General features: G+C 47.1%; 1 protein-coding gene across 1 annotated transcript in view; it reads right to left on the bottom strand.

Annotated features, from left to right (window-relative positions):
* XYLT1 (xylosyltransferase 1) overlaps positions 1–25,686 on the bottom strand; it is a 350,305-nt gene that overhangs the window by 13,279 nt on the left and 311,340 nt on the right. The window contains exons 7-11 of the mRNA XM_018040831.1: positions 21,793–22,009; positions 18,415–18,591; positions 13,830–14,092; positions 6,968–7,163; positions 747–1,080 (exon numbers count right to left, since the gene is read on the bottom strand). Of these exons, the coding sequence (XP_017896320.1) occupies positions 747–1,080; positions 6,968–7,163; positions 13,830–14,092; positions 18,415–18,591; positions 21,793–22,009 (1,187 nt within the window). The remainder of the gene's footprint in view (positions 1–746; positions 1,081–6,967; positions 7,164–13,829; positions 14,093–18,414; positions 18,592–21,792; positions 22,010–25,686) is intronic.

Below are 25,686 nucleotides of genomic sequence, written 5' to 3'. Positions count from 1 at the left end.
TGAACACCTTTTTATATGTGTGCATATATATTTTCTCACTCTTTTTTATTTCTTTTATATCAGAGATTGGCCCTTTTATATCAGAGATAGCAAATACTTTTGGCTCTGTGGGCAACCACGCAATGATGGCACTGTGGCCCCAAAGCAATCATAGTCAGCATGTAAATGAGTGTGACTCTGTTCAAATAAAACTTTATTTACAAAAACAGGGAGTTGGCTGGATTTGGCCTGTGGCTTATAGTTTGCTCTGACTCAGGGAATTTCTGAATTTGAGTTCTTTTTGTATATTCAAATATGAGCACTTTTTAAAATGTGTGGCAAATATTTTCCTCTAGTATGTGATATGTCTCTTCACCCAGTGTATCATGTTTTTGATGAACAGAAATTCCTCTTTTAATTATTTTTATTTTAAACAGTGAACAAGATATGCTGAAACTCAATATCAGCCTGGATTTATTTCCCATCTGTTTCAAATATGATTAGGGCCTTCTGGAAGTCCAACGGGACAGCATCTAATAAATACGTGTCTAATACAGACAGACGACATCACCTCCGTGTGCACAGACAGGCAGAAAATTAGAAGGTTTGGTATGACAAATGAGCAGGAAAAAATCCTGAGAGGCAAGCACTGCTCTGAAAGGTGGCCCACATGCCCCACATCTGAGCAGGACTGCCTGCCCAGCTGGAGGACCTGGGAGGGCCTTTGCATTGGAATACTTACCCACAGACATACTGGAAGCACTCACCTGGTTTGATGGGCTGCCTGTTTGAGAAGGTCAGAGGTGCAACGAGGAATTTGGTTTCTGCAACTGGCACCCAGTGGTGGAGAATTTTCACCGTCCAGACCCCAGGCCTCAGGGGCAAGTTCAAAGGGGGCTTATAGTGGGTGAACTCGGCAGTGGACTCAATCAGGATGTCGTAGGTAGCTGCGATGATGTTGACGGGATCCACCCAGATGACAGTCACGGTCACGTTGGGGCCCTTCCCCCATTTCTGCATGCCTACTGGCTCGTCCATGGGCCCCAGGAGACCCCCAAAGTTGCGGAAGAGCCGCTCCTTGGCATCCCAGTCAGTGCCGACCTGAAACACAAGAGTGAATCTTGAAATCATTGGGCCTGAAGGTGGGTGCTCCATCCCAGAAAGGCCTAGGATCCTGGTTTGGTTGTTGTTGTTTAGGCACTAAGTTGTGTCCAGCTCTTTTGTGAACCTATGGACCATAGCCCATTAGGCTCCTCTGTCCGTGGAATTTCCCAGGCAATAATATTGGAGTGGGGTGCCATTTCTCCTCCAAGGATCTTCCCAAACTAGGGATCAAACCCATGTTTCCTGCATTGGCATGTGAATTCTCTACCAGAGAGCCACCAGGGAAGCCCAGGATCCTGCTTACGGGGCTTCATTTACCCATTTTACAGATGAGGAAACTGGGGCTACAGTTAAGTTACTTGCTCAGTAACTTAAGGCTGGACAGGCAGTTGGCAGGAGATCTGGGATTTGGATCTAGTCTGAAGGATTATGGGGCCTATGGTCCATTTACTTTGGGCCTCCTGTGTCTGGTTCATGGCGTGCATGTGGAATGAATGAATGCCCACTTGCAGGCCATCCCAAGGAAACATAACTCCTGCCACTCAGCAAGTGCAGCTGATTTCCACTTTGGTCATTGGCTTTCCAGATCATGTGCCTCTTTTTAGAGCAATCACTTTGAACAAGAGTGGAGCTCAGGATTTGGAACTGCCCTGTCATAAGCTAGGAAGAAGGAGGGTCCCTCAGCATCACTTATCATATGCAGGAGTTCAGATGGCTTTCCAAGGAAGAGACAGTTTTGGCTTCCCCAAAGCCTTCTGAGCTGGACCCTATGGGGAGTGATGACTGTATGATCCATCCTTCTTGTCAGTCAGTGGGGTGTGTGTGTGTGGCTCTGACCCCAGAAATCTGCTCTTGGCTTCCATCTTTCCCCTTTTGGGGACTCCAATTTACTCTCCACCCAGTATCCAGAACAACCTAGTGAACAGCCTCTCACTGCTCAAATCCCTGTGACTGCCCCCCTGCTGAATTCTGGTGTCCAGCACTGCTTGGTACAGAGTCAATGCTCCATCAATCACCTGGTGAATGCATGCATGAATAACTTGGCAAAAAAATGAACTAACGACATAGATCCCTGAGCTCTGTTACTATTTCAAGCCAGATGAAATCAGGGGGTCTTCTCTCCCCCAGGAGGTTCAGTATAATGTTCTGAAGATGCAGCGTGTGGCCACGTGGCAGCAGGCGATGAGCACTCTGCGAGGCCTGTACTGCTTCTGTGGTCCTTCCACGAGCAGCGGAGGTGGTGCAGGTGTGCGTAAACATGTCTGCACCTTGAGCAGACTTCACGCGTCTGCACCTTGAGCAGACTTCACGGGTGCAGTGCAAACACGAGCTGGTTTATGTTTTCATTGTTCCTGCCATGAGTTACTATACCCATCCCTAAGACACAGGGCTCCATGGCTAATATTTATCCAGAGTTTCTGGTGTTCCAGGCCTACTGCTAAGGGCATAGGGGCATTGATTCAGCTAACATTCCCTCCTCCATCGAGGGAGCACCCTTGATCTTATTGTCACTTCACACAGGAGGAAATGCTCTGAGGTTCAGAGCAGTCAGGTGAGTTGCTCTGGTCAGTAAGAGGGACCCGGGGAGTCTGGGCCCAGGGGCTGGGTTCTTATTCACTCTTCTGTGGATTGCCTCCTCTTCCCGCACCCACTCATTCATTCATTCATTCATTCACTTATCCAACACAGATGTGTCGGGCAACTACCACCTACCAGGGGTGGTTGTAATACACAATCACAGGCCCACAGCAAGTTTCCGTCTTTGGGCAAAGACTGACCTTGAGGCGCTGTCCTCAGGGCAGCAGAGGGAGTCACGGATAGTAACAACTGATCCCTCAGAGGACGAGCGAGGACTGCTCCTCCTGACGACCCCTGGAGCCAGCACAGTGGCTGGAACACAGGAGGAGTGAGAACAACGCTGCCTACTGAGGGAATAAATGAATGAGCGAGCAGGACGCAAGCCAGGCCCCAACGTCACAGAGATTTTTCTAGAGATGTCCCATTCTGCGACTTCCCTCCATACAATCCTTTCCAGTTCCTTCCTGTTGTTCATTAGTCCAGTCTCTCCTCCTGTCCTGACCTGCAAGGTCAAGTCCTTCCTGATCCAACTCCAGCCTCATCTACATCCCTCTCTCCTCCTCCACTCTCCCCTGTCCAGGACACCCTGGAAACACTCAGCACGTCTGCCAGAAGGGCTTTCGCAGCCCCTGATCTTGTGCCTGTGCCTGGCTCTCTCTTGGGCTGGGTCTTCTCTCCTTCTTCACTCTCCTCCTGGCCAGCTCGTTATCCAGCTCTCAGCCCAGGTGTCACCACTGCCATTTACCATCAAGTGATCAATTACTCAAATTTAAGTATGTATTGAGGTTCAAGCTCAATATATTGCTCCCCAGCTTCAAGCCCACCAAGACTTCTTTCCCACTGCACCTAAAATGCAATTCAAACTTCTTTCCAGGGCCTGTGAAACCCCTCATGATCTGTCCCCTGTCCTCCCGAGACCTTCCTCCTGCTCACTGGACATGCCAAGCTCCTTCCTGGGGCCTCAGGGCCTTTGCATATGCTCTTCTCTTGGACGATCTCAGAGTGTTCCAGGTCTCCCCACTGCTGACTCCTTCACAGGTTTCAACTCTGAAGTTATCTCATTAGAAATGCTTTCCTGAATGACTCGCTCCATCAACGTGTAACCCAGCAAGACCCTTTGGGGCCTCCTCAGGACAGATCCCTTAGGTCCTTCACCTGCCTCTTGTCTGTAATAAAAACTTTAGCCTCCAAGGCCTTCTTCAAGTTCTAAAGAATGAATTTAATCAGAGGTGTGAGAAAATGCAGAAAGAAAGGAAAACAGTCAAGTGAGACAAAATAATAATCGTTTAGCCATTAAACGAAGTCGAGGATCTTTTAGTTCCTCCTCAAGGACAATAGATAATATTCTGAGCCATAACCTCGAGCCTTTTCGCAGATACTGAGATCCCCAGCAGGTGGAAGAAGTTAACTGTATGCTGCCCACAAGCACAGCGAGCCCAGAACCGTTGGAACCAAAAGGTTGATGATGTTGACTCCTAATACCTCACCACCAACCAATCAGAACATCCACGAGCCGGTCATGCACCCCACAAGTGCCCTCCCTCACCCTGTCTTTAAAAACTTTCCCTGAAAGCTATCAGGGAGTTTGGACCTTTTGAACACTAGCTGCCTGGTCTCCTTGCTTGGCGTCTGCAATAAACACCCACTTTTCCTTCATCACAACCCTATGTCAATAGACTAAGCTTTACTGAGTCGGGGCGAGAGGACCCAAGTTTGTTTTGGTAACAGAAAGCTGTCCCACCAGCCTGTCAAGCCCTCAGAAAACATGGATGGAGTCTTATTTTCTTTATAATCCTTGTCATTAACTGGAATACTTTGGCTCACTTATTTGCTCAATCGCTGGCTGGCTGCCCCAGTAAACAGCAAGGGCACGACCACAAGGGTCTGGTCTGTTCAGTTAGCCACTGCCCCTCCCACCCTCGCACATCAGAGGCGCTCGGGGGCTGCCTGCTGAAGGGAGGAGCAGCCTTCCTCTGTGCCATGAGCATGGGACTCCCAGGGATGGAGTGTGCGAACCAGGCCCTATGCAAAGCCCCAGGACCGTGTGACCCAATGGAGAGTCTCAACAGCCCACAAAGTGGCCCTGTCCTTCATTCCCTCCTTCTAGTCCAATTTTACAGCATTTACCTTAAAACCAAGAAAAAGAATTCATGACACAAGTTTCAAGGCTCCCTGCACCCCACGCTGTTCCTCTGCCAGAAATCCGGGTGGTTCCCACACCCAGGGTACCAGAGCTATAGCACAAGCCCTAACTAATCACTAGTCATGGAGTGGCCAACATCTGTCACTGCCAGGAGTGCCCAGCTACCCACCAGCAGGCGGATAAACAGGGAGAGCCCAGTGACCAGGCATCCGTCTCCTTAATGGGACATTAATGTCTTCAATCGGCTGCTTGGGCCCCCAGCACAGAATCCAACTGGGGCAGCATCTAATTGCTCCTTGACACCAGTAATTTATGAAGTGGGCTCCCACGGAGCTCGGATCCAGCCAATCCATTTGGAGCCTTCATTGAAAATGGTGGCTTGGGGTTTCCCTGGTGGTCCAGTGGTTAAGAACCTGCCTTGCAATGCAAGGGGCACCTGTTTGATACCTTGTCCGGGAAGATCCCACATTGCAATGGAACAACTAAGCCTGTGAGCCTCAACTACTGAGCTGGTGCTCTAGAGCCCCTGAGCCTCAGCTACTGAAGCCCGTGTGCCCTAGAGTCCCTGCTCTGCAACAGGACAAGCCACCGCAATGAGAAGCCTGAACACTGCAACAAAAAGACCAGCTACAGCTAAATAAATACATGAACCTTTTAAAAGAAAGAAAATGGTGACTTAATAAGAAATTTCCACCCCTGCCTGTGTGGTGCCCATCCAGTCAGGCCTAGGTTGGCCAGGCAGGGCCACAGGGGCTGGAAAATGTAAGCGGGTCAAATGCTTCCTCCCATCCCACTCCTGGCCCCCAAGATTCTCCATATCCTATGGTCAGACTCTTTACCCCTAACCCAGCAGCCAAATTCACTGGGAATGCTGAACTCCAGGGATGGACCACTTCTTTAGCTACTTATTGACATGCAGAAGGCAGAAATCAGGTGCTGGAGTTTTGTGTGGGCAACATTCACCAAGCTTGGTCATGCCTCCCCTTCCCACCAGCATCACTACCCAAGCACATACACTCACTCATTCAGAAATCCTATTCACATCTACAAAGGCTGTGTCCTCTTCTGTGTGCTGAGGATACAGCAGTGAGCAAGTGCTATAGTCTCTGCTCTCTTGCAGACAATCACCAGGTGATCAGAGAAATCAACAAGGTCATTTGAGATGATAAACGCTAAGAAACATAAAATAGGGACGTACTGGGTGAAAAATTGTGACCAAAGTGGGTGAGCATGGAAGGCTTCTCTGAAAGTGCACCATTTAAAATCAGAATGACCACAGGAAAAAGGTGAAAACCTGGGGGAAAGTATTCTGGGCAGGAGGATCTACATGTGACGAGCTTGAGGCAGGAAAGAACTTGGAATGTGGATAAAGATGCAAGAAGTGTGAGTGGGAAAAAGAGTGGGTCCTGGGTGAGACTGGAGAAGCAGACAGAGGCCAGATTATGTAGCGCCTTTCAGGTCTCAAGATGGTGTTGATATTACAAGGGAGGTGCTAGATGAATCCATCTCCCAAGGCAGAAAAATAACTAAAAGCCGATGCAGTCCTGGGAGGTAGAAACTGTTCCATGGATCCATGCATCCATGCATCAGACCATCTGTCCATCTACTGACACCTCTGTCCAATCCTCTACGCATGCATGCATCCAACACTCATCCATTCAATGACTGATCTGGTGATTACTCTGAGTTAAACCCTATTCTAGGAACTGGGGAGACAAAAGCACAATTAAGTATAGGATTTGTGGCCTACGCGATCTAGATTCAGTGTTGAGCTCTTCTGCTTCCTAGCTATGATCCAGAAAGTTATTGACTCTCCATAGGCCTCAGTTCTCCAATCTGTAAATGGGTCTAATGCCACAACTTCATTAGGAAACTGGCTTGTTATTGGTTTATTACTAACACAGGATTAGAAGGAATCAACTAATTAGGGTAAAAAATGAAAAGGAATAGAAGTTCTACTATAAAGATATACCTAAGGCTCCAGGTTGGTTGGTGCACTGATACGCACCACCGTGGACCTTCTCCAGGCACAGGGCGAGCTTATCTTTGGGGTCCTTCAAGGCACCTTCTCCTCCATTTCCAACTACAAGTGTCAGAGCAGGAATAGAACCCAGCAATGGTGCAGCCAGAGGCAATGTTGTGAGAGAGTCTTTGGCCTCCTACCTCGGAAAACTGAAGCCTCCCAAAGTCGCTGGGTGGGCTGGCAATCTTGAAGACTTTCTTCGGCATCACCCACGTCTCCAGGGTCTCGAGTTTGCTCACGGCCAGATTTGTAGCATGATGCTTGATCAGAAAGCCCTGGAAACGGTCAGCAAGGAAGTAGAGGTGGACAGAGGCTGGGTGGCCCATTGGATAGTACCTGAAAAACACACACAGGCTCACACGAGCTCATGGGTCAGGACTGGATGTGTGTCGGTCACAACGGGGCTCCTCACCATCATGCCGATCCTGTTCCTATGATAACCCCCACTTTATACAAAGCTCACCGTATTCCTGAAGGCTGTTCCCGTGTTTCTAGGGTCTCAATAACTATTAACAATAACTTTTCTGCTGATATAAGTGTAAAACATACTGACTGTATGAAAGCACAATTATGAAAATAAAAATGGCTACTTTGGATGCTTCTTCCAAGTTGCTGTCATTCAGTTGCTAACAACTAACTAACAAGTTGTGTCCAACTCTTTGCGACCCCATGGACTGCAGCATGCCAGGCTTCCCTGTCCTCCACTATCTCCCAGAGTTTGCTCAAGTTCATGTCCATCGAGTCAGTGATGCTATCTAACTATCTCATCCTCTGCTGCCCCACTGTCCTTTTGCCTTCAATCTTTCCCAGCATCAGGGATAGAAGATGTCAATTCACAGGTATATTCAGTGATTCTCTGGTGCTGGGTACTGAGAAGGGACAATGGTGTGCAAACAATGTCATCATGACATATTTCCTTTCAGCCTTATTTTCTATGCACATATTTACATAAACTCTCCATTCTCTGGGATCATAATATACACACTGGCTCTATCCTGGTTTTGCTTCATAGTATATTTCCTGATCATTATCATGTTTTTGAATAGTCTCTGAAAACATGATTTTTTTTGTGTGTGTATACATTATTCCAGTGGATGTAATACCGTGACATGGAACTATAATACCAAAATATGGTTTTATAAACAGAGAAAGTTCCCCATCATTGAGTGTTCAACTTGTTTCTAATTTTTTTTTGCCATTCTAAACAATGCTGCGGTAAGCATCCTTGAGCAAAAGTGTTTTGGGAAACATCTTTCTCCCTCTCTAATCTCCAAGAGGCTCTTGATGTCTGCTGTATAAGTTTATCAGAAAGCTTGTTCCGATTTACACTCTCACTGTCCTTTTCACCAATGCACTGGGTATGATGCTTAAAAAGTATTGCCAATCTGAGATAAATACAAATGGCATGTTTTAAGATGCAGGTCTTTGATCCACAAAGGGGCTGAAAGGGGCAGGGAAGCTAAACAGATGCCCAGAGGAGGGCGGAGAGCAGACAGAGAAGGAAGGACGAGCGTGGGCAAGCCTAGGTCTTTGTCCTTCCTGGCTGTAAAATGAAAAGCTGCCGGCTTCTGCACTGTGTGAGGCGCAGGGCACTTACAGGATGCTTGTGGTTCCAGCATTCCACAAATCACTGTCCCGCTCACTGCTTTCCCTCTGCTCCTGCCCTGGACTTTAAGTCTTTACATCTGATTATAAAGGGGAAGCTGCCTTTCTGTGTTATGCCGTCTGCTGAAATCACTGCCGTGTTATCAGGTGCCTCCGGGGCTCTGAGCGAAAAAACCTGCCCCGTCTTCAGACTGCTCACTGCACATTCCCGGCCGTCGCAGGTCCACTTGGGTCTGGACTTTGGAAGCAGAAAACCCTCCCTGTGCTGCAGAACTTGCTGCCAGGATGGAATATTCTACAGCTGCACCACCCAGCCCAGTAACCCTAACCACTGCTGATGACGGAGCTCTTGACGTACGGCTGGTGTGGTTGAGGGAAGGCATTTTAAATTTGAGTTAATTTAAACTTAAATGTCTCCTTGTGGAGACAGCATAGATGGTGCTGTGAAAGTGTCCTGGGGTTGTCTGCATTGATGGCCCCAAATTGTCACTTCTTCTGTCTCTTTCCCAGGTGACTTGGTGGGTTTCTTTGCACCAGTGAGGTGAGGTCTATTTTCCCCTTCTCAAATCTGCTTTGGCCAGCAGGAGATGAGGTATCGTGCCAGTTCTGAGCCAGGATCCCAGGTAGCCTTGCACATTCTCCATCCCCTCTCTTGCCCCTCTGTGATCACTGTGAGAGCACAGGTGGGCTAACGCACGAGATGTTTGGAGCAGAGCTGAGCCACCCCAGGTATCCGAGCTGAAGCCATCCTAGACCCACCAACAACTCCCAGCCAAGAGCAACAGAGCCTCCCTCCTGACCCGCTCCTGGCTACAGAAGCGGAAGAGACGCCAGCAGAGCCCAGGAACACTGCTCAGCTCACCGGCAAGCTTGAAGGCTCTGTAAATGCTTATCGTTTCAAAACCCCGACTTGGGGCTAGATTGTTATGTGACATTATTGCCATGGATAAATAATACACTGTCAGGGCTTGTTCTGTAAGCTGGGTGGACTAGTGAAAGTTGAAGAAAAGCAGGAGAAATTATTACCATGGAAATCAAAAGAAGCAAGTGTTTCCAGAAGGGGGCAGTCAGTTGTACGGGATGCTGCTAAGGGGTCAGGTAAATAAGCGATGGTCAAGAAATCCAGGAGTTAACCTTGCATTGCTTGTGTTCCTTCTTCCAAGAAGTCCTGTTTTCTCCACCCGAATCCATTCTCCACTGTCCTATGCATGGCCAGCATCCTGGTCCAAGCCACCATCATGTCTTACCTGGACCTTTGCTGGAGCTGCCTTACTTTTCCTCCTTCTTTTGTCTGCTGTAACGGATTCTCAGAGTAGCCATATCTGTCATCCCTTCCTTAAACACCACAAGGGGCTCTGCTTATGCTTGGATAAAACCCAACCTCCTTACCTGGTCTCCAAGTCCTGCCTCTTTCTCTAGCCTCATTTTGTTTCACTTTGTCCCAATTCACCACCTTCTACCAACGTGGACCTTATTTTCGAGTCTTGAACACCCTAAGCTCATTTCTAGCCCAGGGCCTTTGCACAGGACATTCTCTCTGCTGGGGATGCTCTTTTCCTCTACTGATCGTATGGTGGGCTCTGTCTTATCTTTTTGGCCAAATGTTGCCATCTCAGAGAGATCTTCCTTGACTGCTGACTCTTAAGTCACCAACTCACTGCTGTTTCTTGAGCTTATCCTCACTCTCTGCAGAACATTTATCTTTAGAGACTTTTGTTCCTGTTGCTGTGAGCTGGGGTACTGCCTGTCTTCACACTAGAATGGGAGGACCTTGAGCTTGGGGCCTGGTCTATCTGGGTCATGGCTGAGTGCCCAGTGCCTAACACAGAGCCTGCCTCATGACGCCTGCTCAATTGATACTTAAGGTTTGAGTGAAGATTCTAGAAGGATATTCTCTTGAACCCTTTGCTTCTAAGATACATCTAGGGAACCTGCAACCAGAACTAAACACAAAGTCCATTGGTTCCTCCTCTAGACTGTATATGGTAATTAAGTAACTAAAACTGAGAGGAGAGTTGTAACTAGACGCAGCAGAAGATGCCAGATGCAACACAATAGAACCTAAACGATGTCTCTGGTGCATCTGCTTGGCCCAAAGGTGTTTTCATTTTTTATTTAAATGAGGTGGGCATTAAAAAATTGGGGAAGCTCACACAAAAATGTGGATTTCTAATTTGTCTGAAAAAATCAGGAGATGTGATTGGTAGCTCCAAGTGTACATTCCCACAGGGCAAGGATGTAATGGAATTCAGTACCGGGATCCCGGGGGCCCCTGGTCCATAGGATCAGTCCATCCTTAGCTAAGGACACATGCTTCCTTCCTGGCCCTAGACCACATTTGAATTTGAGGACCCGTAATGAAACACTGACATCCTTATCTCTGAAAGGGATTCTCAAGAAAACCTTCATTTTCTTGTTCTCTCCACCTGCCATTTTGAAATTTTCTGCAATGAATAAATGTTATCTTCTAATGAGAAAAAAAAAATCGATAAACTTTTTTTTATGAAAGTGTATACTATAGACTAGAAAGCCACAATCTGCATGAAATGTCCAGAGAAAATGAGATTTTTGAAATAAAGTTTCTACTTTTTTCCCCAGATAGCTCTAGGGTAGGAATTTACTCTCTTTTGCCTTTTGGGATAAGGATCCTTTGTCCTGATTTATTTTTAGGCTTGTATTAATAAATGTATTGGCTTTGCCCACAGCAAGGCACAAGGGTTCCATTATAATAAAAAATGAAGTAGAAGCCACAGGATTCCAGGCCTGAGGCAACTTGATGGCTTGCTTAATCCCAAAACAAATAGCAGAAGAAAATTTCAGCAATCATAAATCACTTGGAGGTGTCTTTCAAAATTTCATCTAAGATTATTTACCTTACAAATGCTATGAAACCTGGGATTAAAACTACTCTTGAAACGATATTTGCCTTCCAAGCATCAGGCACTGTGTCATCTACTGGGGCCATATACTGTGGCTCCTGGGACAAGGATTCTGCCCCTGGACTAGCAGGGAGGAAAAGGCATTCACTGATGACCTTGATCTCACTGATGACCTTGACCTGAGGCACTGCTGTTACTAGCAATGGGAGTGTTAAAGGAAAATCTGCTTTCAAATGAGGAAAGGTGGGGGGTGGGCTATTGGGGAAGCTTTTAGCCAGCTTCACAGAGGAAATGGCACCTGAGATGACCCTGGAAGCCTCTGAAAAGGTAGATTGAGTGGGGAGTCAAGGACAGCACAGAGGAACTGACAGACAGTTCATATGACCAGTGATGGAGCAAGTAGCTCATACAGCTGCAGCTTAAGAATACTGGCAACTAAGATACCAGCAATGGCATAAACATTTACTAAAGCACTTCATATATAAAATACTGTTAAAATGGGGATAATGATAATAATAATACATGACTAATAAAGTAGTTTTAGAGGATTATCCCCTTTAAACCTAACAACACCTTATGCTGTAAGGCTTATTATTATTCCCATTTTACAGATGAGGAAACTGAGGCTCAGGGAGGTTCAAGACTTGTCCAAGGTCAATAGCTAGTAAGAGTGGAGTTCAAATAGCAGTTTTTGGGTTTCTAACCCATTCTGGTCTTCTTTTAAACTAAATCAGGACCTGTAGGTAGAGGAGAGAGAAGGCTGAGGGGAAAATTGTTGCAGGCATGTGGAAACCCAGCTGATCTGCATGGGGTCCCAGTCAGGAAAACCTTCCATGTTTTCAGAGTTTTGTAGAACAAAATAGTCCCTTTCCTGTCCCCCTTCTGTTCTTGAGAGGAAGGAAGAGCAGGGCAAGGAGGGACACATAGAAGGCTCAGAGGAGAAAGACTGATGCTAATAATTTTTTCTTTGTTGTTTAAAGAGGAAGGTGGGAGGAGGAGGCAGAGGCAGAACAAGAAAGAGAAGGAGAGAGATTGGAGGCACTTCTGGGAGTCCATCCTCAGGAAACAATCAGAAAGGAGAACAACAAAAAAAAAGGCCTTCTGCAAAAAGATATTCATCAGAACAATGGCAACAGGAAAGGGCTGGATTAAGCAAACTCTGGAATTTCTACTCAATGGAATACCAGCGGCATTAAAAAGGGTCATTATCATTACGGAAAGCTGCAAAGAAGCAAGGAGAGGAGGGGCTAATATCACAATGCTGAGCGAAAGAAACAGGACACGTAATCCTTGCAATTATGAAATATCTGCAATGCATATTGCTGAGGAGGAAGAGAAGCAGCCCCAAATTAAAAGGGTTTGGTAGGCTTAGGGAAAGGCAGGGCAGGTAGGGGTGATGTTGAATCCTTTCCCCACCTTCCCTCTTCTTTCCAAATATTCTAGAACATTCTTTCCTGAAGTATCAACTAGTACCCACCAGTGGTAGATGAAATGATTCTAAAGGTTACGTGAACGTTTTAAATAATGGTTCTGCCTTCCATGATGTTACTGGTTATGTTCTCAGGTCTGACAAAGATAGTACGGTCGTGTTTTAAGAAGGAGTCAATTTTCAGAGACACAGGAAATGTTATGGGATTTACTTCAATCAAACTGATCTGGGAGGAGGGGGTAGGGGGGTGAAGGCAGAGATGAAACTGCACTGGCTGGGAGTCGGTAATCACTAGAGCTGGCGATGGGAGATGAGATTTCATTTTTTTCTCCATTTAGTATATATCTGACATATTCTAAAACAAAAAGTGAAAAAAAAAAAGTTCTGTATTTTCATGATTACTTTCCATTTAAAACAAGCAAAACTATCTAATATGGTGCATAAAGCTTTCTTCTAAAATATGTATATTTAGCCTAAAGAGTAAGTCCACAGAAAGACAGGACTTCCTGGTGGTCCAGTGGTTAAGATTCTATGCTCCCAATGCAGGGGGCTTGGGTTTGATCCCTGGTGGAACTAGATCATGCGTGCGTGCGCGCGCATGCGTGTGTGTGTCGCTCAGTCATGTCCAACTCTTTGTGACCCCATGTACTGTACCCCACCAGGCTCCTCTATCCATGGAATTCTCCAGGCAAGAATACTGGAGTGGGTAGCCATTCCCTCTTCCAGGGGATCTTCCCGACCCAGGGAGCGAATCTGCATTGAAGGTAAGATTCTTTACTGTCTGAGCCACCAGGGAAGCCCAGATCCCACTTGCTACAATTGAAAGATAATGCATGCCGCAACTAACACCTGATAGAGCCAAATAAATAATTTTTTTAAAAGAATGAGTCCACAGAAAGGAAATAAGTAGGTAAATATTAGATCTGCTATTCTGAGAAGGTAAAAGGGTGACGATGGTTTAGACAGGAAAGGCTCTGAAGGCTGGGACGTCGCGTGGCTGATTTTTAGGGAGATGCACGGCGTGCAGCTGCAGCCCCCGCAGAGGAGGGCTGTCCCGCGTCCCTGGTCACCCCGCCCCTCCCGGCTCACCTGCAGCTGCTCTCCCCGGGGGCGCGCAGCGACGCCTCGGCCCGGCGGAGGCCCAGGCGCGAGAAGGAGTGGTACAAAGTCAGCGCGACGTCACTCAGGCTGTGGACGCCGTCGGGCTCGTCGAAGACGTTCTCCCAGTAGGAGCGGAGGCCCGGGGTGCCCGCGGGGTAGTTCCCATACAGGTAATAGTCCAGCTGCCCGATGATTTCCTGATTCACCACAGCTTCAAACTTGCGGGCAAAGAAGGTGGGCCGGGCTGTCTGCTGTGCTCGTGGGATAAAGAGAGCAGAGTCAGCCAGTGGGATGGGGGAGGTGGGGATGGAGGAGGCGAGCTCTGCGGTCCCAGCCTGTCTGGATCCGCATCACCGTTCAGACACCCACCGCCTTCTCTATTCTCAGTTTCCTCATCTGTCAAAAGGGTTTTAGGATTGAACGGAAGTTAATATTTGTGAAGCATTGAAAGCAGTGAGGGACCGGAAGTCAGCTTCATTTAAATATCTGTGAAATATTTCCATCTTAGATGGTTATAGTTGGGAGGGATCTCGGAAATCATTTAGCTGGAGGTCTAGGGCAAATACCGCCTACGGAAGTATTTCAGTTGTCCGGAAGAATGTTTTAAAATGGAATTAACTGGCAACATTTTATAAGTGGAAGAGTTCATGGAAACTTTTGTCTTCCCTTGAAAAAGAAATGGTCTGGCAACGGTAGGCCTAGGTTCCTGCATCTTAACACACAGTTAAAGCTGAATAGCGGCAGTCCCTTTAGACGGGTATGGGCCTTGTGTCTCACCACAGTCCCTACCGCTCCCTACTGTCTCCTGGGCATTATAATCGACTTATGGACTCACAGGGAACACCCTGGATTGACTGGTCAGAATCCCTGGAAGTGAGGCTTAGAAATCTGTACTCTTAACAGGCTTCGAGGGCGATTCGTTTGCTCACTAGGGTCTGAGGACAAGGCAAATGGCATCTGAGCTGGCTGCAGATCAGTCACCTAAACAGCTTTAAAATATTCAGATTCTGGAGTCCTTCCCCAGACCGACTGAGTCAGCATCTCTGAAGATGAGGTTTAGGAATCTGTATAGAAAAAAAAAGCTCCCAGGTGATATGCTACGTGTTTGAGGGCTACTTATGTAAACCAAATTTTCAAAGGGGCTGAATGTGTAAGAGGGAGAGGGACTTATCTAAGGTCACACAGTAAGGTAAGGTAATGGGAGAGCCAGGATTCAGATCCAGGGTCACGGGTTACAGAAGTGAAGTTCTGAGCACTTGTTATCTACCAGGTCTTAAACCATGGTCTGGGGCAAGATCAATGAACCTTTTCAGCAAAATGGCAGATAATAAATATTTCCAGCTTTGCAACGACTCAGCTCTGCTGTCAGAGTCTCAAAGCAGCCGAAGACAAACTGGAAAATGAATGGGTTTGTGGCCGTGCTCCACAAACAAGCCATTTACACAAACAGGGAGCGGGCTGGATCAGCCCACGGGCTGCAGCTTGCTGACCTCTGGTCTAGGGCTATGGAAACAACCAAACCACAGACCCTTCCTTTGAGCGGCCCGTGATCTTGTGTAAATTTTGACCTTCATTGAGGTCTAGCATTGTTCTCACTTCAGTGCATTAACAGCAACAATAATGACAATAAAAACTGAGCATATACTATAGGCAGAGCATTGCATTTTGTCGTTATGTCTAATCCTCCCAATAACTCTGCAAAGTGGGTGCTATGAGTCCTATTTTACAGATGAGGAAACTCAACTTAGAGAACGGAAGGGATAATGTACAAACACAGTCATAAGATTCAAACCAGATGACTCTAAAATCCAAATTCTATCAACTATATCATCTTAGGATCACACTGCTAGTCAAGTGAATCTGAAGCCCCAATAACAAAAACTCTTGTTAATGTTTTGGAATATCCCATCTGCTCTCTGCTTCACAGACATCTGGGACACCCACCCCCTACCCTTTCTCTGCAGTTAGGGGTTAGTTCAGTTCCCTTATAGGAGCATTAAAAAGAGCCAGACCATGTGGGTTCAAATTCTCGCTCTATGTTTTTCGAGCTATATATGTCTTTGGGGAAGTCATCCAGGGCCTCAGTTTTTACAGTCCTTAAAATGGGTACAATAATAATATGGGTACTTAGCATAGAATCTGACACACAGTGTTAGCAGCTGTTATGAGACTGTTTCCCTACGCCTTTAAGTCTGCTACAGGGACTTCTAAGTCTTCACTTTCTGGAGGCAGAGCACCAGAGTCAGTGGCAGGGCAGCCTCCTTTCTCCTCCCAAGATTCTCTGATCATACCTGGAGCTCCTAAAAAGCATGTTTCTATGTTTATAGTTCTTGTCCTTGGAGTTCTTTCCATAAAAACTCAGAGTTTCTCATAGGCAGCAGTTCTTGAGTCTAGACGTTGAGAAATATTCTTGATCTTTGTTTGCTGTGAAGAGCTGTGAGCATGTGATTCGGTCGCTATGTTAGCTCATCTTTATCAGGGACCACGACATCCCCAGGATGCTGGGACTGGAATGCAAATGCTGCTGCCCTGGAATGGCCCAAGAAGGGCAGTGCACTCAAGAACTGCCCTATCCCCTTGCTCGAAATGATGAAGGTCTTTTGCAATGAGGGTGAAAGCTGATCCTCTACAAATGTGGGAATTGTTGTGTTTCTTTTGTCCCCCTTTGAACAGGTCAAACATTCCCCCTGCCATCCCTTTCTGCTCAGCAGACCCTTTATGCACAGACAATGGAGCTAAAATGTCACCCAAGTTCGCCCAACCTCAATTAACATGGGTTTGAGGAGGCCCCTGGGTAGCTTTCAGTCTTCCACCAAAAACAGGCCTCAAGAATACTCATTGCAGCAACTGCTTACACAGGCGAAAGGTGTTAGGTGGGAACCTTGAGGGAATACGAATGATGGGACAAAACCCGCTGTGTATTCCGCATTCCACCAGGTGTGGAATCAGGCTGGCAGCAGGGTCTGGTGGAAAAACTCTGTCTGGACCTAGAAACACCCGTGTGGGACCTCCCACCCTACCACTCCACTACTGCGTGTCCATGGACAAGTAAGTCCCCTCCTGGGCCTTGGTTTCCCCACCTGCACGATGGAGCTGATTTCTACCCAGTGAAGCCAACGCCTGCAGAGAACCTGGCACACAGCCTGGGACACAAAAGACCCCAACCCCATGCTTCTCAAACAGAACAGCCTCCCTGTTGCCGGGGGATCTTGTTGAAATGCAGATTCTGACTCAGCAGGCCAGAGATTCTGCATCTCTAACAAGCTCCCTGGTGATGCTGATGCTGCTGTTCTACAGAACACACTCTGAGGAGCCAGGCTAAGAGGCTGGAAGCTCCATAGGGGCAGTTGGGGTCCTCCCGTGGATGGTTCAGTTATGTGCCAGAGCGAGGCAGGAGGGACACTTTGGATTGGGTTATCAGCCTGGCACTCTTGTCCCCGCCCTCAACACCTTCCATCACTTCAAGTTAATGGTTTGGAGAGCAGCATATCATCTCCACGTGGTAGCTCTAGTGACCTCAGAGTGGCCTGTGAATGTGTGCTCTGGGCAGCTGAGGCTGGGCATGGTGAGGAGGAGAAGAGGAAGAATTCAGGGTGCTGGGCTGGAGGGAGCAGGAGGCGTGCTCATGTGGGATGGAAAGAGGTTGCCATCCTGAATAGGTCTGGGTCCAAGGCACCCTTGGGGCTCATGGGAAGCAGATGGACACTGGCCACCCTTCTGCCTCTCCTCTCCCCAGAGCATGAACCGCTGGGCCCTGCAGAGATACCTGTGATGGCAAGCACCTTTCTTCTTGTTACTCCTTTAAGCTCACAGAGCACGATGGTTTACAAACCTGGCTTCTCATCAGAACTTCCCTAAGTCTGTTACATTAAAAATAACAATTCCTGAGCCTCACTGGAGATCAGAAGCTCTCGACTGGGGATGTGTTTGCACCCGGTGGATATCTGGTGATATCTGAAGACATCCCTGGTTATCATGTCTGCAGGGTGCTACTGGATCCCCACGGGGACATTAAACAGTGACATCCTGGTTGTCACAGTGGAGGGGAGTGGGCTGCTTCTGCAATCTAGCGGGTGGAGGCCAGGGATGCTGTTTAAACATCCTACATTGCTCCACCCTAACACAGAATTATCCAGCCACGATGTTAGGAGTGCTGAGGTTGAGAAACTCTGCACTCTAACCAAGTTTGTACCCAAAAATGTATTTTAAACAAATATTTCGGGAGATTCTGATCAAAAAGCAGCATAGAGGAATGGGTGCAAGTGCAGCCTTTGCAAGCAGGTATGTTGGGCTATGTGACCTTGCATAAAGGTTTTGATCTCTCTCTACCACAGTTTCCCTATCTCTAAAATAATATATCTCTGCTGTGGGGTTAATGAGTCGACACGGGCCAAGCGGTTAGATGGTCCCTTGCATGGTGTTAGTGATGAGTAAGTGTTGGCTATTGTGGAGGTTGTTATGATTATCAGCAGCTGAGGTTGGAGCGTGTGGGATGTGATGGCCTGCGGGGCTGCCTTGGCCACCTGCAGATGCTGGCTGGAAGGCACAGCAGGCGGGCTGGGTGGCGGCTCACCTGGAAGCGGTGGAAGTCCTGCGGCTTGAAGTCGTTGGGGGAGCAGCCGCACCAGTCCACGATGTGCTTGTACTGACACTTGCAGCCCAGCTTGCGGTTCCAGTTGGTGATGCGCAGGTTGTTGTCCACCATGGTGTCGCAGTGGGGGCTGTTCTCCAGGACCGTGTGGAAGAAGGACTGCGGGGGAGAGAAGGGCCTGGCTCGAGACCTCGCCAGTCTCCTTCGACTGGGCTGGGCTGGGGTCCTTCCCAGGGACCACCTGACAGTGAAGGGACTCTCTTGCAGACTCAGCTGTTCTCTCTGCAAATGGAGTTAGTTCCATGCAGGCCTAGCCAGAGCACCCTGGAAGTTTTGTCCAGAGTGGCATTCTGCTTAGCAGTTACTGCTCTGTTTCTCTAAGAAGTCTCTTCCCAGCAGCCTAGAAGCTGATTTCAAGACATCTCTTATGACCCAGTACATCCGTTCAGCAGAGGGAAAAAGTCCCTTAAGGGCTTCCCTGGTAGCTCAGCTGGTAGAGAATCCACCTGCAATGCAGGAGACCTGGCTCAATTTCTGGGTTGGGAAGATCCACTGGAGAAGGGATAGGTTACCTACTCCAGTATTCTTGGGCTTCCCTGGTGGCTCAGATGGTAAAGAATCTGCCTGCAATGCAGGAGACCTGGGTTCGATCCCTGGGTTGGGAAGATCCCCTGGAGGAGGGCATGGCAACCCACTCCAGCATTCTTCCCTGGAGAATCCCCATGGACAGAGGGGCCTGGCGGGCTACAGGCTGCAGGGTCACAAAGAGTCAGACATGACTGAGTGACTAAGCACAGCACAAGGTATGTCAACACCTGAGGACCAGAGGAAAACTTTGGGGCAATTTTCTAGAAAACCCTGGGCCAAAGGACTCTTGATTTTACAAACAGCTAGACCTGAAACCAAAGGGATTCAGTCTGAGATATTTTGGAACAAAGACTGAAGCCCTGGAATTTCATTCCTGGGAGAGGGAGGCCAGAATCATGGATGCCCTCCTGCCCCAGTCACAGGAGGAGGGACTACAACACAGAGAGGAAAGGAGGTGGGGGTGTGCTGAGGCTTCCCGCTGTCCGTGGTGCTGAACCAGACACCATCATTTCCCCCTATTCCTGAGACTCTTGGCCAACCTCTCCTAGGAATCTGAGAAAAATGCAATGTTGAGAGTGAAAAGAGAGGCCAGAGCAGAGACACACTGTTGGAGCTGCTGAAAGAGAGAGAGATGGGGAAAGAAACACACACACACACTGACTTCTATTTGGACACTGTTTTATAACAACCTCAGATACCAGGGTTTCCCCTGCTGTCTGCTTCCTAGGGGAAGCTATTGGGGAATACGTGTCCACCTGTTGCAAACTCATGTCACAGCCTTCAGATTTCTCCTAAGTTCATCCCTTAGAGGAGGGTTGGGAAAAGCGCAGGGCAGAAATGCTGGGATGCAGGGGGTGGTATCTAATAGAGACATTGGAATGTAAAGTGCCTGGGTGCGCTGTGGGGTAGGGGGTGGGGTGGGTGGGACAGAGAGAGCCAGCATTGGGATGCACACCTTGATTAAATCAAACAAAGTCCCAAATAGTCTCTTCTCAATGGCTGAGTGGATAAAATGAGGCTCTGTCCACACCACCCAGCTGACCTTCTTGTGATGCTAAATGACATGTCTGTGAACCTGCATTTTAAGCTTGAATTGTCTAAAAGCCCATATTCTCCAGGCACATATTCTCCATCAAGTAGTGGGGTAGGTACCCGATTATCAATTGTCCTGTGTCCTTTTGTAATGATACAGAAAAGATAATGGATGAGGATGTTATTGGAATTGAGAAAGTGATTTTTGCTGAAACATGATTAAAAGCTGATGACTTAACATGTATACAGAATAGCAAAACCTGACCCAGTGATGACAAGCCCATCATCCCTTAGGAGTTATGTCTGCAGTCAGCCCTACTCAGAGCTTGGCCCTGCCCCAGATGTTGGTGAGGGATGTAGAAACCATCAAGTGAGACTCATTGCCTTGTTTGGCCTAGAAACACAGAACCTGAGTGGCCCTGAGATGCGGCACAGCCAGGAATGGTGGGCCATTCATGGGAGGTGTCACAGGCTCAACAGAAACAGAGCCAGCACTGGAGTTTTCTGAAGTTGGAGATTAGGGTGAAAGTGAACTAGAGCTAGAGGTCAGGGAACTAATCTAGAATCTCTCTGCCCAGGTCTGCTGGCTGTTGTCAGGAGCAACACTGTAGCACTGAGTCCCTACCCATTTCCAGATGGGGCTAGGGCTGTTTCAGAATAGCCTGCAATCTTATACACAGGGCTTTCTGAAAGGGACTGAATGTTTGCATCCCTGCAAAATTTATAGGTTGAAACCCTAACCCCCATGTGCTGGTGTTAGGAGGTAGGGCCTTTGGAAAGTGATTGTAATGAGGGTAGGGTCCACACAAATAGGATTAGTGTCCTTCCCTCACCCCTTATGCCATGTGAGAAGACAGTGGGAACTGTCAGTAGGCAGTCTGCAACCAAAAGGAGAAAAGGCACGTGACCACACTGGCACGTTGACCTACAACTTCTAGCCTCTGGAACTACAAGAAGTACCTTCATTCTTCTGTATCTTGTTTTGGTACTCTGAACTAAGACAGGTTCCCACCCTGAGGTCTGAGAAGTGGTCACAGACTTCTGAGAGCTTTTCAAATAGCTGCAAAAGCTAACAAGAAATAGTGGGTCCTAAGCATTTGGCCACAATGGCTGTCAATGCAGGAGGTAGAGCAAACCCAAGAGTAGCCCTGGTGTGGCGATCACCGGAACTTCTGATGTGACTGATGAGGCCAAAACTATTGGAAAAGCTTTTACAGGACTGGGGACTGGAGCATCTGTCAAAAGTTGATACAGGTGTCTCTAAAGAAGCCAGCATATACAATTGTGGAAGTTATGCACTGCACAACCCTGTGGGTACCATCGACATTGTAGGTATGAGAGCTTTGTATTTTTTTTCAATAGCAATTTTCTAAAAAATGGCAATAAAGTTGTTCTAACAAAATTAGTATATTGTGATGATTTTATGACCGATGGGAGCCAAGTGTCTTGAGGAAGAACTGCCTTTTTTACTTTACACTTTTAAAGACACTGTATAGATGGCTGGTGGCAGCCTTGTGCGTCTCCTCCATACAATGACCTCCCTCCAGACTGGACTGGACCAGGGGTCCTACGGTGAGAGTAAGGTCTCTGGTAGCTCGCACAGTTCCTCATCTTCCTCTGGATGTTTGGAGGACAATGTACTAATCCCCATGTAGCTTCATCAAAAATTCAGCATCCACTTTGCTCCAAAGGTTAGAGCCAGCCCCTACCTTTCTCAGGGACGTTTCCCCAGATACTCACCTCGGCAGGAAGCAGAGTATAGGAGTAGAATTGCTTCATTTTGGTCACCAGATCATCAGTGGAGAACGTCACATACTCCACAAACTTCCGGTTTAGCAGGAACCAGTCTGAGCCCCCATCCACAGCAATGCCCTCTGGGATCCGCCGGTCCCCCAGGCGCCACATGTGGGCGTCACACTCCAGGAAGAGCCGGTCCAGGCCCTGTTTCCGGATGAACCTGGATAAGACAAAGTCATGCTTAGCCATGAAAGAGCTCAACCCAGAGTCCAAAACAAATGGTCAAACCTACTGTCTGTCTGGGAAGGTCTTGGCCATAAAGCCATTTTTTGAGCACTACTACATGCTCAGTGCTGAGCTAGAGGGTCTGTGTGTAGTTTCTCATTTGATCTTCACAAGTGAAGCTGGTCTCTGTAACACTGTGAAGCAGGTACTATTATTATGCCCATTTTACAGATGAAGACACTGAGGCTTAGAGCGCTTAGGACACTTGCCTGTCCAGCACAGTTAGATGGCAACGATCATCTGCTACATCTGCTTCCACTTTAGAGAACTTCTGAAATCACCTTTTCATGCCACAGATGCATTGGAATTTGGTGAATACAGCTATAGACCCTCATCTCAGAATAATGCTTTTATTTTTAAATTTATTTTTTAAAATTAATCAGTAAACTAAGTATATTTATTTCCAATACAGTGTTAGTTTCAGGTGTATAGCAAAGTGATTTAGTTTTATACACACACACACACACACACACACACACACACACACACACATACACGCACATATACATACATTTCAGATTCTTTTCCTTTACAGGCTACTGAAAGATATTGAATATAGTTTCCTGTGCTATTGTTGATCATCTATTTTACTTATAACTATCTGTTAATCCTATACTCCTAAATTTATCCCATTGCAGAATAATGCTTTTAAATGCAACAAAAATACACAGTTACAAAAATATTTCCATAAATACCAAAGTGATGGCATAGTAATTCACATGATTCTTGATTCACACACTATATAGAGGATTGCAAAATATTTTTTAAAACACCAAATTTATGGCAATTACATGTGTTTTCTTTTTAACACACTTAATAACAAGATCTTGCAGTAGGTCTAAACACTATTATAATTTTGAAGAAAAGGTGAGCATAAATGATATTTAGACATGGATGCATCAACTATAATATGATTAAAAAATACGTGATTCCTGGGACTTCTCTGCAGTCCAGTAGTCAAGACTCTGAACTTACAATGCAAGGGTCACGAGTTCAATCACTTGTTGGGGACACGACAGGAAGAATGGACCAAAAAAGGAAATATATGATTCCAACAGCAACTGCTAATACTATAGTGGTTTGTTATCCTATATTTAGCTGGATTTCAATTAGCGTTTAGTGAAAATTAAGATCATTTTCTTCCTGGGCTTCCCTGATGGTCCAGCAGTAAAGAATCTGCCTGCCCATACAGGAGACACGGGTTCAGTCCCTGATCTGGGAAGATCCCACATGTCGTGGAGCAACTAAGACTCTGCACCACAGCTGTTGAGCTTGTGCTCTAGAGCCTGGGAGCCACAACTACTGAAGCCTGTGCACCGCAAACGAGAGAGGAGCCTCTACTCACTGAAACTAGAGAAGAGCCCATGGAGCAACAAAGACCCAGCGCAGTTAAAAAAAATCACTATCTTCCCATTCAAAGTCACAGACCCCTAAATTCTATCCATGAACCTCAGATTAATAACTCCTCCTCTAGGACACACACACACACACACGTGCGCACACACGCACGATTCTGTGAGGCGGGCAAGGCAAAATCGGCATTCCCTAATTTACAGACACAGAAATCAAAGGTCAAAGAGCTTGTAAGGTGGATGGAGCTGCTGGGAGGGTGAACAGAGCTAGGGCCAAGACTTCTAGCCCAAACTCTCAGCTCATTTTCACTTAGCATTAATTTCATACCTATATGTGCCAGGCATGGGCTGGCCCTGGTGGAAAGCAAGGAGAAGCAAAGATGATCCCTGCCCCTCAGGAGCTGGTTGTCTCCTTAAGAGTTTATAATTTACAGGTTTTCTGATCTGGCTGCTCTTCTAGCTCATACAATGTAAAATCAACCATTTAAAAACATACATTTCAACAGAATTAGTTCATCTGCAATCGTCATCTTTACCTAGCTTCAAAATAGTTCATCACCCTCAAAGGAAACCCCCATCCTCATCAGCAGTTACTTCTTATTCCCCTTCCCTCCGGATCCTGGCCATCCATCCATGGATTTACCTAGTCTGGATATTTCATAGAGATGGAATCACACAAGGTGGGGCCTCTTCCCGCTATCATCGTGTTTTCAAGGTTCCTCCACACTGAAGCACGCATTGGTACTTCATTTCCTTCTCTCTGTCCGCCCGGCATCCGTTCCTTGCTTTTGTGGGAACCGCACCCTGATTTTATTTTGGACATCCACCCTCAACTCTCACAGCACCAGGGTTGGGAACACGACTTGGCTTGATCAATCAGAGCATACCACCTGCTTGGCTGCCATAATTGCTTCAGGGACGGGAAAACAACTCAAGCTGAGTCTGAGACTGGGTTCTGGATTTTTGCTGAAAAAAAAACTAGGAAGGAAGGCTTTTCTTGGGGATTTTTGTCTGGAAGAATGTGAGCTGAGGGTTTTAGGCAGCCATCTTGTCACCATGTGTATAGAGGTTGTCTGACCATGAAGGTATCACAAAAACAAAGAGAGAAAAGAGAGAGAGAGACGAGATAGACACAGACAAAGCTTCAATGACTTTGCTTGAGACCCTGGAGCTTGCTGTCCCTGACTCACCCCCAGACTTGTCAGTAATGTGCTTAACGCATTTTGGAATAGGGTTCTGTCATTTGCAAAGGAAAATGTCTGGACTAATACATTCCTTGACAATTTCACCTGTATCACTACTGTGATGGATGCAAATGTTCTTAGCCTCCAGGTAGAGTAGGTAGCCATGGCTGTGGCGCATTAGTGCCACTTTTCCACTAGGCCAGGCTGCATCCCCCATTGCGTGTCTATAGGGTTTTGTGTCTTCATGACAGATCTCACCTCTGTCTTCACATTGGAGTTGCCTGTCTCCTCCAAGACAGATGCTGCACTCACTAGAACTGACCCAAGCTTCCTCCTTTTTGCCTACCTTACAGGTACTGGAACACTGCAAGGCAGCTGCAGAGTACAGCAGCTGAAGATGGTCCCACCCTGCTGGCCACGCTCAATTCTAGAAAGAATCTCTCCCACTGAGCTTCCCACAAATTCACTAGAGGGAACTGCCTGAGGCCTCACTAATAAACCCACACCCATAACACTTTCTTCTGCACAAATAGAGGACCTGCCCCCAGACACTGGTCATTCACTGAGCACAATGGTGTAATAGATTTAATTCTTAGAAAAACTTGATGCTGCTGCTGCTGCTGCTAAGTCGCTTCAGTCATGTCTGACTCTGTGCGACCCCATAGATGGCAGCCCACCAGGCTCTCCCGTCCCTGGGATTCTCCAGGCAAGAACACTGGAGTGGGTTGCCATTTCCTTCTCCAATGCATGAAAATGCAAAGTGAAAGTGAAGTCGCTCAGTCTTGTCCGACTCTTAGCGGCCCCATGGACTGCAGCCTACCAGGTTCCTCTGTCCATGGGATTTTCCAGGCAAGAGTACTGGAGTGGGTTGCCATTGCCTTCTCCCAAAATTGATGCTAGTGTAATAAAAATGGTGATTACAATGATGCTATTGGTGAAGAGACTTAATTCTATGAAAATGTGCTTCTCATCTCATCACAACGTGACCCTACCAGTAACCAGCTAGGTGAGTTTGGAAAATAATGACCTTGACTAATTTTCCCCATGGGAAGCTGACAAAGTTGGGCTAGGTCTAG

The sequence above is a fragment of the Capra hircus genome, chromosome 25 (assembly GCF_001704415.2).
Source record: "Capra hircus breed San Clemente chromosome 25, ASM170441v1, whole genome shotgun sequence".
In the NCBI taxonomy this organism is placed as follows: Eukaryota; Metazoa; Chordata; class Mammalia; order Artiodactyla; family Bovidae; genus Capra; species Capra hircus.
Note: the sequence above shows the minus strand (reverse complement) of the source record. Positions and strands in the feature narration are given on the sequence as shown.